We start from the raw sequence: 15,101 nt of genomic DNA on the forward strand, positions 1-15,101 counted from the left end.
CGTCTGTGTTCATCTGCTATGTGCGTCCTGCTGATTGCCGAGCTTCTGAAGCTCTTGGGGGAGCCGGTAGCAATTGGCAGAGTTCGGTAGCCAGTGCAGCCAGGCTCGGGGAGCGTGGTGTCTCTCGTTTCAGCCAAAAATGCTGCAGTCTAAGTAAAACCAAAGAACGCTGTTCTCAGAGCGTGGTGAGATTATACTGACGAGTTTTATGTGCAGTTGTCACCTTAGATAAAGATGTCATTTCAGTGTATCCCATCTGCTGTCTCGCAGCATGCTTATACACCATGTTGTGACGTGTCTTTTGCACAGGACTTTGGTTTTCTTCCATAACATCACTGAGCGGTTTCAAAAAACTTTTAACATTTCAAGTGACAAAGAGGTCTTTTGATTTCTATACGTTTTCTTCATGCTCTTTGCTTTTTCTTGTGTACTGTGATGTTTGCGTTTGGCAGCTGATTCCTAAAACGTGTTTTGTTTTGTTTTTTTCATGCATGGACTTGAAAAGGGCCAGGAAATATCATCATTTACATATAACACATGTTCCTAGGTTTCCTGGAAAGAATTTACTCTTCAACAAAAATTTCACTGTTTACAGTGTTGACTTAAAGAACTGACATTTCATTTATCTAGTCTTAACTACTTGTGGTTATTTCATAAGAGAGGGATTGAATCTGAGTGAAAAAATAACGCATGCAGACATTTCTCAAGCATGAAAGTGCTGATGGTGTGTATCGTGCTTGTATATCCCATCCCTTTATGTACCTTGCATCTGTCGAACACAGAGCTTTTATTTTCATGTTACTACTTTTTCAGCTCCCCAAGTTTAAACTCATAGGCAACAAACAGCCTGTCTTTGAATGCTAGTCTAATCTTTATCGCTGAAGTCCACTAAAGACCAGAAAACCCCGATAAAATATTGGCGTGACTACATCTACTTGACTTTATTATATAAATCATAGCAATTAAGATACTCAATGTCCCAAAAGGTCACAGCAGACAAGGAAACCACTTAATGCGGAGAGTTACTCCTAAATTTGTCTGAAAGATTGATCGTTGTAGTATGGCAACTGGAGCGGATGCTTCAATATTACAGGCTACATCTGCCGTGTGAGCTTGTGCATGGTGTTTACAACTTGTAGTTGTGTGGGGGTTTTGTTTACTTATAAGTACTTTATCTAATATTTTAAGTGATAGAGCATGATACATCTGTGTAGAGTGAAGTGTCTAACAGCAGCCAGTTCAGGAGAAGCATGGTGACTTGTTCAGTTTTGTTCGTCTGTGAATTAATTCGTGTAGTTTTATTTATGGATGCACATACCTTTTGTTTTTTTGAGGTCTGAGTAATGCATTAACTGTTTTGAATGTTCCTTCGGCTCAGCCTTGTGAGGACACAGTAAATAAAGGGCACTGTCAAATTTACCTTTTATTATTTAACTGTAAAATCATGTTAAGAGTGAAATACAATACCAGTCCTATCTTCTGGCTCTCAGATAAAAATAGACCAGTTAATCCTTTTTGCTATTGAGCTGTGAAGTAAAACAAAAATTTGATTGATTCTACTTTTCAAGAAGGTATACAGATTTAAAAAATCAAGTTTAAAAACCATCTGGCTTTCTAAAACTGCGTACCTATTAGATTTGACAGTGCCCTGTCGAATTGGCCCATATTATTTCATTTTTCTGGTAATTCATGAAAGACTGAGATACAGTATCCTTGCCTTTTTAACAGTGTGGTGGCTTACGTGTAAACCGTCTGATAGATGAGTCATTCCTCTACATGACCGGTTGCTTGAAGAACACTACTACAAAGATACCTGAGATTGTCAAAGTCGTTATCGTATATTTATCAATTCTCCATCGCCTTCACAAAATTTTTTTATCACAAAAACAGTATAAAAATGACAGAATCTGATCCAATATCCTTCAAATCACTGGGAGGCTTTGTTTTAATATACATTGCATACGTCACAGGAGCAGAAAAACGGTGGTAAATTGTAGCACGCAGAAGTCTGCATATTTAAAAGTTGGAATGGAATGACTGACTTCGCACAGTTGGTTTAATCACTAAGCTTAAAATGGCAAGCTCTCCTACTTGGCTGAGGTAATTCATATAACATTTCAGCTGGACTTTGTACAGTTGGATGCTAAAGAAAAAAAAAAGTTTCCTTTACATTCCTGTGAAGTAAAAGCATTAGACAGCAGGAAATGTATTTGTGTTCCCTACTGTGGAGAATGGCATTGTTTGACATCAGTTTCAGGTGGAAATGTCTTAATCGGTGTGTGACCATTTGTTTGTGAATTACATCCCACCCTGCTTCAAGGCTTTGCATGATAGCTGTAACTAACTGTCATTTTCAAAGGCGCGCAAATAAGGCTTGGCTTCTTTTATACATTCAACTTATATTTACTTCTCAACAGGAATCAACAGAGAGTTCCAATACAACCATTGAAGATGAGGATGTGAAAGGTATGATTTTACGCTTGAAACATCTGGAGAAGCAATAGCATGAGCTATGTGAATGTATTTCATTAGGTCGTTAAGCACAGAAACTCCTAATGAATCTTACGAGAGAATACTGTTTTTCCTGGTTTAAAAGAAATTACTTGTGTGCTCTTCTGGGTTACTTCTGACATGTTTCAGACTTACCTTTGACTTTTCATTTCCCAAAACACCATTTGCCATGATGTTTTGGAATGAAGAATGTAAAGTTACTGCTTATTAACTAAGATACTAGTTCCAGTAATAATAGTAGTAGATTAAAAATGTGTAAGTCCGTGCTTTGTAACTCTTACTTAGTTTATGTACTTTTAGCATGCATTTGTGTTTTGGGTTTGCCCTCTTTTTTTATGTCACCATTTAAATTTTTATTCTGTTCAGATGCCAGTGTTTTTTCATGTTTCTCTTTTGTTCTGGCCATACACTTATTTTAATCTTCTTTTATTCTTTAAAAAACTAAAATCAGTCATTTTTTTATAAAATTAGTTCTGTAACTTCACAGACATTGTTTTTGTTTCCATTTTTCCCCCTCTAAATATTATACCGTGATGTTACTCATACTTACTTTAACAACATTGTGTTTTAAAACAAAGGGTTTTTTAAAAAAGAGTGTTAGGTTTGTGTATCTCTGGTTCACAGCAAAGATTGTTTTTCAGCCTCAAAGAACAATGTTATATGTACAGGTGAATCGCAAGTCAGAGATGATAGTAAAGATAAAATGTGGGAAATGGAAAAGAAAAGAGAATTCTTAGTGAACCATTGTAGTACGAGGTTTGGTTTATGTTGGAAGTAGTATAATGCCTAAGTCACTGCTAAAAACACATATTAGCAAAGTTGTGCCCTAAAATACAGACTTGAATCTGCTGAAGAGCTTCATCGGTCTCCGAAGAGCATGGGAGAGTTTTAGAATTTAGAAGGGATTCAAACATGAAGTAGTTAGAATTCCATCAAAAATATCTAGCGCTTGGTTTCTGACTGGTAGAAGACGTGCTTTGCGTGTTTGATAAAAGTATCAGTACTGCCAGGGAACGAATTGATCGTGCAAGCCTGAAAGCACAGTCTGCTGGTAGCGGCTGTCCGAGGAGCGCGGTGTTGGAAAGGCAGATTTTATATTATGCTGTGTATGAGATTTATTGGGCACGTACATCGTGGCAGCTTAGCTCTGGCTTGCAGAGGAGAGCAGAGCAGAGCAAGCCTGCGGCAGAGCCCAGCGAATTGTTTCTGCTGCTTTCGGAACGGCTGAGGAGCTCAGCTGGCGTACGGGCTAGTATCTGCAGTCTGCTGTGCTGCGATAATTTTCCCTACTTTTGCATAGTTGGTGTTGCCTCGGTGGAAAGAAGATTTTCTATCTACCGCTAGTAGTGTTGCAGCTGTAAATTGTGACTTACGTTACTGTATGAGCTGCAGTTACCTCTAATTAAGTCGCTCATGTTGGCGCTTTGATCTCAAAGTTTCGGTGAATCACTTCACCTCCGCTTGAAGAAAGTCTTGGGCGCGTTAACAGCCAGTACCCGCTCACTTCAAATAACAACCTAGCGATAGCGGTTTGAGTTAATGCAAAGTAATGGCTTGGAGAACAATTACAGGCATCTGCAGCTGATGCAGAGGAAGATACAGTGTAATTTACCTTTATTCATAACACTTTGTATTTCTTCCTTCAAACCATTATGTGTAGTTTAGCAACTAACCTCACTAAATGAATAATTTAATTATAGGGCCTCTGCATGATGATATAACATGATGTTATAACAGTAGGATTTTTATAAAACTCTGTCAGAAGCTTAGCACACAGAATTATATCTCAGGAATACAATTATAAGAAAAACAACAATGAAAATGTTTTGCCTAATTCTTCAATATGATTCTGCAGTATCACAGTTAAGAGCAGATTGGATGGCCACGACATACTTTATTCCCAAAACAGAGAAGAGGATCTTGCAGTAATCACAGGTCTGAGAGACGAGATGCTGGTCGCGTCCTTCTCTTTGCTGTAGCTTCGTGACAGGTGTAAAATGTTTAGCAGATGAAGTTCTCTCTTATTTGTAGGTTCCTGACTCGTTGCTACGTAATAGTGATACAGAGGGCATAAAGTGGGTGAGCTGAGGCTGTACTCCAGAAAGAGCGTTGCAGTGTGCATTTTCTGGAGACTGCAGAAGGAGGAGCTGAAAGATGTTAACTGTGCTTGCAGAAGAGGAGGCAGAGTAGTGTTGTATTGCTCTTCACCTGCTTCGGTGGGAAGGTGGGATGCTTTCTCCCCACCGAGAATGACGGTTTGAACTGCTAACATCTGGGATGATCACGGTAGCCTCATACACCGATGCAGCTGTTTCAGCACCAGGCCGAACACACGGCGGTACCACTACCCTGTTCGCCAGACACCAGGTGCACATTTTATTCCAGCGTATAGGGATTTCATTTTCTGTTTATTTAAAAAACAAATATAATCTCCCTGTCATTAATTGCTTGCAAGCTTGCTTGTTTGTCACTTTTTAGTATTCCTCTCACGCTTCCAGTCTTTCCACCGGAGGCTGCTTTTCAGATTGTTTTATTATAAATTAAAGCTAACAGTACCCCTAGGGTCTAATTTCTAGAATGATTCAGGGAATAGGTAGTCCTGCAACCCTGACAGCTATTATAAGCTCAAGCTTCATGCTTTAGCAAGGCACTTAAGACAGATATTTTCCCCCTTACACCAAACTTGACTTCTGGATGTAGATTTTCTAGGACAACAGTGAGAAAGCTGTTCTCTTGTCAGGAACAGCTCCTGGCTGCAGCTGGAGATAAGATACTGATGGGGACGAATGGATTTCAGAGGTAGCAGAGAGAATTCTCTCAGATTACTGACTGACTGGGTCTTTATGCGTATGCTCAAGATGACGCTTGTCACCAAATTTGAGATCTAGAAGGAATGTTTCCCACCGTAGGTGATAAAGGACCTCAAAAATCTTTCTGCTTTTCTTCGCAGCATGGAGTACAACATGGGAAGAAGCTCTCTCCTTCCTGCGAAGGAGAAGGGAAATGGGGATGCCGCTCTGTAACTGGAAAGTAGTATTAGCGTATGTTTTCTGGTATTGCAGTATTATTCCAGTATTGCAGTGGTATTCCACGCCTCGCAGAGACTGACTCTTCTTTGCAAAGGCGTGCAATTTGTGCACTTTATTCCTCCTCCTATTCTAACACCGTGCATAGATTGCACAAACAGGTACAAGGTTCCTTCCTTTGTACAGACTACCAGCCCACTCATATTTAAAACATTCAACTCTGCATCAAGTGGTTTTCTTTTTTTTTTTTTTATTGATTTGACTTTTTAAAGTTGTGTGGATCCTGTGAGTCTATGTGGGATATAATATCTCCAGCACAGTTGTGTGTTTGTGTGCCCTGTGGGAGTGTGTGTGCATATGCATGGCTGTACAAAGTATTACAAATGTTACAATTCATTGAGAAAGGTAGCAATTAAAAAAAAAAGACTTAAATCAGCTATCACAAATGTGTCTTTAGGAACAGATTCTTACCTCATATTTATCAGGGAATGCATACAGTATTCTCCTCTCACGTCAGGATCTCACCCTGTTTTCACTTTTGAAGGCAGGTATTTTAACTTTAAGACAGTAAAATCAGGCTTACTTTTCATTTGTTATTTGTTGAAAATGTTAGTGTCTGTAACTTTGTGTTGCTTATGTATGCGTTTACATCTTTCAGGACTGGAACATATTTCGTTTACTAGAAACAGCACTTGGCAAACAACAGTGAGCTGTAGTAATTCAAGGAATAAGCTAATTCTAGAATTTGAGTCTGAAATTACTTGAAGCTGTAGTTCAGGTTCCTTGCCTAAAATAAATTTCTGACATTAACCATTGATCCTGGGCTTATCTGCCTGACAGTGATCCCTCCTAAATATAAGGATAGGAGTGGACAGAAAGAACATGCTGAAAACTGGACCGTAGGCATTGCCGCCTTCTGGGATTGCTTGTGGGATTTCTCCTTCCTGTAGTAATGAGACTGGAACTCTTTGGCAGCATCTCTTTGCTAGGAGATTGATATGTTTTTTTTCAGTAGTGCTGTAGAATGCCATTGTTATTTTTGCCAGCGATGCACACAGACTTTTATAAAGCTGAGTTGTTAAATTTATTATCGTGGTCAGGAAATCTAGATTTCTCATGGTGTATTTTTTGCCCCTGGAAATGAATTAGTAAAAGCACTAGTAAGAATTTTTTCCAATGGGAAAAATTGCTGAGTTGTAGGGCACTTACAGATTAGGTAAATTCTGGCTAATCTGTGCTACTTAATACATCTGTAAGCTACATCGCTTCAAAACATTAACCATTCAGGAGGCATGTATTTTCACATATTTTGCTGATTTATTTCATTTTATACTTGTTGTTTTTATTTTCTTTAACAGTAGAAAGAAACCAATTTGAACTGATCCATGTGGAACAGGCTTTCCTGAAGAAAAACCTTTAAATTTCTCAGAACATTTTTTAAAAAGCTCTTTCAAAACCCTGTATATCTCAGTACTGGATAGAGGGATAAATCTGCGCTGGCATCTGAACAGAGTCATTTATGGCTACAACCTTTACAACTGTTCTTTGGCACCCACACCGCCTCCCAAAAGTACATCGTTAACATTGTGTGCGCAAAGATTTTATAAGTTCTTGTTGCTTGTAATTAAATGACCGTTATTTTTCTTTTGGCCTTCTCTCTTTCTTCCTTCACATCTGCTTGACCCTCATACAGCTCTCACAAAGGAGGGTGACATGGAGAGGCTATGTTCCACCCACCACTCCTCCTCTTCCATTGCTTCTTCATCTCACTGGTCACCACCCTTGCCGTGTCCCAGCGGCCGCTCCTGCTGCCAGTGCCTGCTGAGGATTCTGATCGCGCTGTACCTCTTCATCTTTGTTTGTTCATATGTTGTGTTTCTTTCCATCAATTCAGCGGGCAAGTCCACGAAAAATGCAAACTCAGAGAGTCATTCGCTTGAGTCTGAGCTCTCCCACTCCACTCCTTCCTCTGTACTGTGTAAGTTGAGAGACTCATCTGTTCAGGTGATCTCTTTTGTCTCTCCTTCTCTTCCCTCCCCGCCATCTGACAGGCGCACAAAAAAGGTCAGTACTGTCATCTGTCTGATCTAGGAATGACCTTTTCTTAGGGTTTACAAAAATATGGAGTATATATTTTTAGATACCTATTTCTTGACCAGATTTTAATAATTGTGAAAATATTATCATCAGCTGTAACAGCAGTATAAATAGGTATGTATTTCAGAAAGTTGGCTCTTGCAGAGGTGATCTTTGCAGTAGTTTTCAGCTTAGAGATAGATTTCACTCTCACCTCTGGCTTGGGTCCTGGATAGGGTCTCCAGATTAATTACCTGTTATGTTTATGTATGTTATCAAGTTACTTTCTTTAGCATCACCATTGATAAACCAACCTTAAAGCTGCTGTGACAGCCATTCGCTCGCAGCGTTGGTTCATGACAACTGGAGAGCTTCATGCTTTGCTTAGGAGGAGATCTGTGATGATTAGTGACCAATTAACTGTAAAGGAAATCTTTAGGGTGAGGAGACCATGTTTGAGCAGTTTAAGTAGGAGAGGAAAAGGGCTTTGTGTTAGTACCTTGTATACTGGTAGGACATAAAAGGCCTGGGTAGATGCATTTCTTGTTTATAAATTAACTCAGAAATTCTTTGGAATGGAGGAGCCTTGTGAGTTGAAACAGGGAATGACTTCCTAGGATTGTAGGCTCTGCTTGCCGGATTCCGATCTTGCATCCTGTGTGTGTTAGGCTAGTTGCACTGGTACTCAGAACGGGCATTTGCACTGGTACAGGTGGGATGCAGATGGGGCCCTTGGAAACACAGGCTGGCTGTAAGTGGCCTGGACCTTATTTTAAATTTGAGTGGAAGTTTTGCTAGGTGCAACTAGTGCAGGTGAGACGGGAATCAGTCCCTGAGATGATGGGCTGTCTCCGGTCACAACTGATGACAGGTAATGTTGAAAGATTAGCTTCATTCTGACGGAGGAGCAGGATAGTATATATCAATATATAGATACGACTATATATCAAACCAGAACTACAAATACCAACAGCGCAAACTGCACAGAACCTTAAAGAGAAGAGGAATGAATAGGAAGGACATGGACCTGTATTACATTCAAAGCTATCAGTAACACATGCCATAAGGCTTTTATTCCATCCGCAGTATATGTCCCCAGAAAATCTACTAGGTACCCAACGTTTTCAGATTTGAATGCTAGCAGCCTCACATTTCCTGCTTCACTGGGTAGTTAATAGTGCTAAGGCCACTGTTAATGTTTAAACGTGGATGTTCATTACTAATTTTGTTACCAAATTTAGGAACAGAGGCACCTCAGGTAAATACCACTATCCTTGAAAAAAGTAGATTATTTTAGTTTCCCTGAAAGAGTGCAGAAATGGCATAGTATCTATATACAGTGACATTCTAAGAAAGTGAACAATCTCGTATTTATTCTGTTCATTCTGTGACTTCAGAAACCAGCACACTTCTTTGCCACTTTGTTCCACAAAATAAACTTCTCAAAAATCCTATTAAAAAGTGCAGGTAGAACTCAGGTTAAGGAATGCAACAACGATCAAATTAAACAACCATCTGCTATAAGGCAGGAAAAGTATTAGGTGAAACTATTCTGGTAAAGCTACTTGGTGGAGTCATGATGGTACTACTACATCTGGTAGTTACCCTACCAACTCAGTTTTGTTTAAATGATTCACAGTTTAGAAATTTAGGATTTGCCAAAACACTAGTAGGCAAAACAGCAGAAGTTAACCCAGTATCTGAATATGCACCAGACGTGCTTGTATTTTTTTATTCTGATGCTTCAAAATAACTTCATCCCAATAATGGGAACATTTAATTTCATTAAATAACTACGTTTAGTGACCAGAGAAACTGTAAACTCCCTGTAACATCACCTGTCCTCAACTAAGTTTTAAAAATGTGCAGTTCTGATGTAATATGATTTTAGAAATAGCCATGATATGCTGCGTTTTCTGTAGCTCTGCATTTAATAGGAATCGGCAGTCCCGTAGCCTGAGAAAATTCAGAAAACCAAAAGTGGTTACTGTCTACCAAGAACAGGATTAATTCAAGTACAAGTAAAAAGAACGTAAGGGCTGAGAGAAGACATTAGGAACACGATGGGAAAAACTGGTGGTGTGGCTAACGGAAGTTTTTGCTGACATCGTTTTGAAGTGGGGTTTTGTTGGGATAGCTCTAACGATCTGTTGCAGAATACTGATAGAGATTATAGAGGTCTCTGCAGTATTACTATAAAGAGGCATGGAGTTGTGTACATTTGGCAGACTTACATTCACCAGGAAAAAAGATAACTGCTACAAACAGCTATAGTAATGAATGATTTTCACTGGCAGCAAGCAATATTAAAAAATCAGTGAAAGTTAATACTGCTGAGACTTTTTTGGTCAACTACATGGGAGTTACGGGGCTTGCCAGAGGCAATGATATAGGCTCAAGTGATGAGGATTTTTAAATTACATCACAGGAGAATTCACATGAGTGTTTTTGAAGAGAAAATTTGAGAATTCAGAAGAAAAAAAATTACACAGTGAAGTCAGACGACAAAGTTTAGGATGGGAGGTGGTGGCCAGAGGCACGTGCAGTTTCTTTATGTCAAAAGCATCTGGGAAATGCGAAGGGCTCCAAAGATTACCCGGATGTATACCCGTACCTGACAGCTATTTCGTGACAGCACAGTGGTAAGAAGGTGGGAACCAAAACAGTCTTCAGCGTTAGCTCTGGCTAGTATGAAACTGAATTCACGGTTTGTTGTTAAGTAGCAATTATTATAATTACATGTATACATTATAAACAAGAAAAAAATTGATTTCTTAGCTGGTAAACTTGATAGGTTTTAATCCGCTGTCACAGACATGGGGAAAAGATGATGTAAATGTGGCGCGTTGAGAAAAGACAAGTTGAGGAAGGATTATCATATAGTTAGAGTAAGTCCTGGAAAATAAAACATCTCCGTTCCAGCCCTATATTCAGGAATCTATTTTTAAAGGTAATGCAGTTTTCCTATGAGTAAAATAGGCAAATGCCACATTTCTTAGAATTACTGTTTGGGGATTATTATTATGATTATTATTATTATTATTATTATCTCAACACATCTCATTGCTTTTAAAGCTTATTTAAAAGGAAAGAGATGTAGAATTGAGGGTTATTATTGATTTTGCATTGTAAAACACTAGAGGACAACAAAAAGATTTCTCTGACTGAATTGGTAGAGCGATTAGGTAGGAGCACAGTTTAAATAAAAATGTGCACAGCGGCAAAGCTTGTTAATGTCTTAGTTACCAAGACTTTAAACATTATTTCTTGAGACAGCAGCCAGATTCCATGATTAATGTAACATGTTGAGAAGCTATAGTGCAGTATCTTGTAAGTGCAGTGACCATGATAATAGCTTTGTTCTGAGACTGTAGGTGATTTGTCATTAAAAAATAAACATTTGCCACACAGTATAAATATTAGCATAAATGTATGGTAGCTCCAAGGAGAGAGCCTCTTTAGAAATAATTGATTTCATGTAAATAAAAAGAAATTATGCAGGGCATATGACGACTTGCTTAACATCACATTATGATAAAGGTTTAAATAGAAGATGCCTTCATTTTGTTTGATCTTTTTTGTCAGTATAGGGTGGAAAAGTGCTGGGCTAATTTTTCAGATATTTGCCTACGTATCTAACGAATTGCATTTTTTTCATTAGGCAAGTAGCAGGCTTACAGGTTTTCAGAAAGGTGAAAGACAGTCGATAGCCTGAAAAAAATCAGGCAAACCATCCACCCATATCACAATCTGATGAATCAGTGAATCTTTGGAATCAGCAGGCGCTAGGAAAGAGATGTTACCTGTAAGATGACAACTCAGATGTCTTAGTTCATATCAAAGTTTAAGGTATTTGGGGCTACAAGCAGTGGGGTGAGAGGTAAGCTCTGATCTTATGTACACGAAATTTTGATGAACTTCTTGAAGGAGAAGTCCCTTGGAGCACGCCATGTCACCTGAGGGTCTGGGTATTTTTTATGTAGATGTAAGATTCAAGCAGTCATTTATTCATGCTGCTCTTATTTTCTTCACAGAAATCACTTTCCTGGAATATTTGTGGAATAAATTGTAAGAGAAATGATCAGCAGAGAATTTTCAAATATTGGTGTGAATAGAATGGTTTTGAAAAACACTTTGTGACATTTGCTGTATTCCTCTGCTTCTGGGGTAGCAGTCCAGGCTGTAAAGTTGAATAGCATCCGGTGCATCCACATAGCCAGAGTTCGGTATACAACACAGGATAAAATTTCTAGTCTCTTCCTCTTTCTTTTCAAACTTTGGTTATTTTCAGAGTAGAGAAATAATATTAGTGGCCGTATGCTTTCCATGTAATTGCTATTTGTTGGGACGAGGTTCCGATTAGAAATGAAGCTAGGTTCCCCCATACTGTGCCACTCAATTTTAGCAGACCAGTGTCACCTTGATAAGGACTGTACTGTTTAAAAAGATAACACAAGGGCTAGGATTTGTCTCCCCAGATTTAGACATCCTCCAGAATGTAGATATCTATATTTGAGCTAGTTGTCTAGACTCCCTTTAGTCAACGCAAATAGGTCAGATGAGTCACACTTGTCTTAAATATCTATTTTAGGCTATGATGAATCATGCCCTGAAAGTGCTTATTTCTCTCCGTTGACTGTAAGGGAGGGGAGTTGAGAGAACAAACTCACTTGTCTGTACTTACACGTCCAAAATGTTGTGAGATGAATCCAGTCTGCTGTGTACCAAGATACGTAGTTAAGAGTACTGAGTTGAAAAGTTTTAAGGGTTTTTTCCTTGAGAAACCACACGTGAGCAAGTAAGAAGCAGAATCATTTTAACCACCTTCAAGTGCTAATCTGTAAACGGGCTACCTCATTCCTCTGGAAAGGTGCTTTACTGCTTAGCAGGGATTTCATCGCTGTCCGTTTCAAAGCAAACAGTAGTAAGGGGGCTGCAGTTCCCTGATTTGGGTATGATTTGAAAGACGGGGTGATTTGTCTTTGCTATGGATTTCACAGGCCCTGTTGCAAGTGCGATCTGCACTGCGCTCATTTGATAAGGTGTTTTCTGAAAGACCAAAAATACTGGTTTTATACTTTGCTAGTATGATGACTGTTCCTAGGGTTATTTTGTGTTAAGAGAAATATGTCAAAGAACAATAAAAAAAGTGTATTCCGACTTCTGTTAAGATCAGTGGGGGTAATTAATAACCATTCCAGTATAGTAATTACATAGTCAATCATCTAGAGTATTCATAGTAGTAGAAAAATACTCCAATATCTGAATGAAGCATAAGGTGTTTTAAATTATTATTTTCAGAACAAAAATACTGGTGTCAGTTTTGAAAAAAAACATGGGTAATATGGTGGTCAATCAGTTACCAAAGATTCTTTTCTGTGTTTCACAAAGCGTGAAGTTTTTGGTACGTGTATTTCTGAAGACTTCATTTTCACGTATCTACGGCTTATTTTTATTCTACACCTTCTCTCTGCAATTAAAATGTCAAAATATCCGTCATTTCTGTGTGATTCTTGTAGATCGAGTTTACAAATGTCTCTTGAGGTTACAGGAAGGGAAGAAAAGCCCCATGGTTCCCTCCTAGAAAAACAGTTTTTGCTGTTGTTTTGTACTTTTTTTTTTCCTGTGGTACTTGATTTCACTGGCTGTGAGACGGCACCTTGTAGGTTTAAGGCATTTATAGTGTTCGATGCTGTTTGAGTAAATGGTGTTCTTACTTATTTTGTGTTCTTTAGATATTCGTGTTAATGGTGTTCTTTAATTATGAAATATTATCCCCAGCCTGTAGCTGAGTGGGGAAAAAAGGTAGGGAAATATAGCTAGAAGTTAATAACTCATTTCAAGTTAACATATGTACTACAGGAGTGCTGCAGAAATCATTTTAGCCAGTGTTAGAAAATGTTCTGTTTTGTTCTTTTCTTCTTATTTGGTCTTTTTATAGCTCTTCTTCATAATATTTTTGCTTGAACTGCCTTTGTATTAGTCATACACCTCCTCACTTGCCAAAGCAGGGGTCGTATTTTTTTGAACTGCTAATATCTTATTACCTTAACTCACTGACTGACAGGGGTAAAGGTTATATTTAGAGAGTAGGTTCATGGTCTTTTCTTTAATGTATTTATTTCACCCGTATTCTGAGCGAAGAATGTAAAAGCTACTGTCTTTTCCACACCAGTTTGCCATTTTATGGTAGCTTTCTGCTATACTATCTGCAGTCTTTTTCATTATTAGTTTTTCAAGAAAATGGCTCAGCACCTTTGACTTCTTTTAACAATGTTCTTCCCTCATACCTCAGTTGTTTTAAAAACACCGAATGTATTTTTGCTACATAATCCTTTGCTTGCAGAGATTATATAATTTTATGCCTTAGAAGGCCACTGCTATATTCTAAGACAGTATAGATGGGTTAGGCCTTAATTTTTCAATTGGCTCTTACCACACCCCTGTGAAAAAGTAGCTGAACCAGTTTTATCAGAATCCCATTACAATTTTTGAGTTTTCCTCCTGGATCTTAGGGTATTTTCATCATTTATCAGACGAACTCTTACATGCCATAAGACTAAACACAGTCCTTGCGCTCTGAACATGTGATGATACTGTAAAGGGAGAGAAGACGACAGCCGTAATACACGTAGCTCAGAATGCCAAAGAAACGGCGTGTTTGGGTTCAGTCCGGTTGTCTCATCGCACCGTGAGAGAGCGTACGGATCTCTGGCCGGCTTTAACCAAAGCTGAAGTATGTTATTTAGGAAGTTCTTACTGCACATCAAATAAAAAGTATAATAGCATAAAATTGCCACCACATGTCAAATAGCATAATTCTCCTAGAATTCAATACAAGCAAAGTTTACTATTGGATCAAAAAAAATAAAGAATCAAATTAAAATGGTGATTGTAAGTGACAGTTACCTGGCAGATGGGAACTGGCCAGATGCCTCTTCCCTAATGCCTCGTGTGTTCCCTTGTCGTCCTTGTGTAGTTTGTAATGTGTATTTAGATGGAAAAAGAAATTGGAGGTTTGGAAAAGCATATGTTACACGGAGTCCAACAAATTTATAATGAAAATTTGGTGATTTTCTTACCGCTTTAATAAGTGCCAATTATTTCTGTCAGGCGTCGTCTGCAATAGCAGGACCTTATTCCTACCAGTATCCATTTTGCCTTAGTTCATCTTCAGTGCCCTCCCTATTTCTTCCTTAGCGCTAAGGAAAAGCAGCAGTATTTGACTTGATTCACATGGCCACCAAGTCATGGCTGCATTTTCCTTCTCGCTGCCTTCCAGTCTCCTTCCAGTTTTCTGCTGCTTGTATTCCAGTTCTTCCCTGTCTCCTTTCTCTTCCTTCCTCCTGGGCTAAACCTCTGCTTCCTAGACAATGTATTTTTAGGCTGAGATACTTTTGGTCTATATTTGTGCTCTGTCTCCCTGCACCCACACGCATACCTCCACAGACAGTATAAAATGCTAAGATAAAAAAGATCCCCCCCAAA

The 15,101-nt window shown here is 38.7% G+C and overlaps 1 protein-coding gene across 10 annotated transcripts in view; it reads left to right on the forward strand.

The window, feature by feature from the left end:
- Positions 1-15,101, forward strand: part of CAMK2D (calcium/calmodulin dependent protein kinase II delta) — a 163,581-nt gene that overhangs the window by 135,344 nt on the left and 13,136 nt on the right. For all 10 annotated transcript variants that reach the window (XM_072861741.1, XM_072861739.1, XM_072861738.1 and 7 more), the window contains one exon: positions 2,418-2,466. In XM_072861741.1, coding sequence (XP_072717842.1) covers positions 2,418-2,466 — 49 coding nt within the window. The remainder of the gene's footprint in view (positions 1-2,417; positions 2,467-15,101) is intronic.

Source organism: Ciconia boyciana, chromosome 5 (genome assembly GCF_034638445.1).
Source record: "Ciconia boyciana chromosome 5, ASM3463844v1, whole genome shotgun sequence".
Classification (NCBI taxonomy): domain Eukaryota; kingdom Metazoa; phylum Chordata; class Aves; order Ciconiiformes; family Ciconiidae; genus Ciconia; species Ciconia boyciana.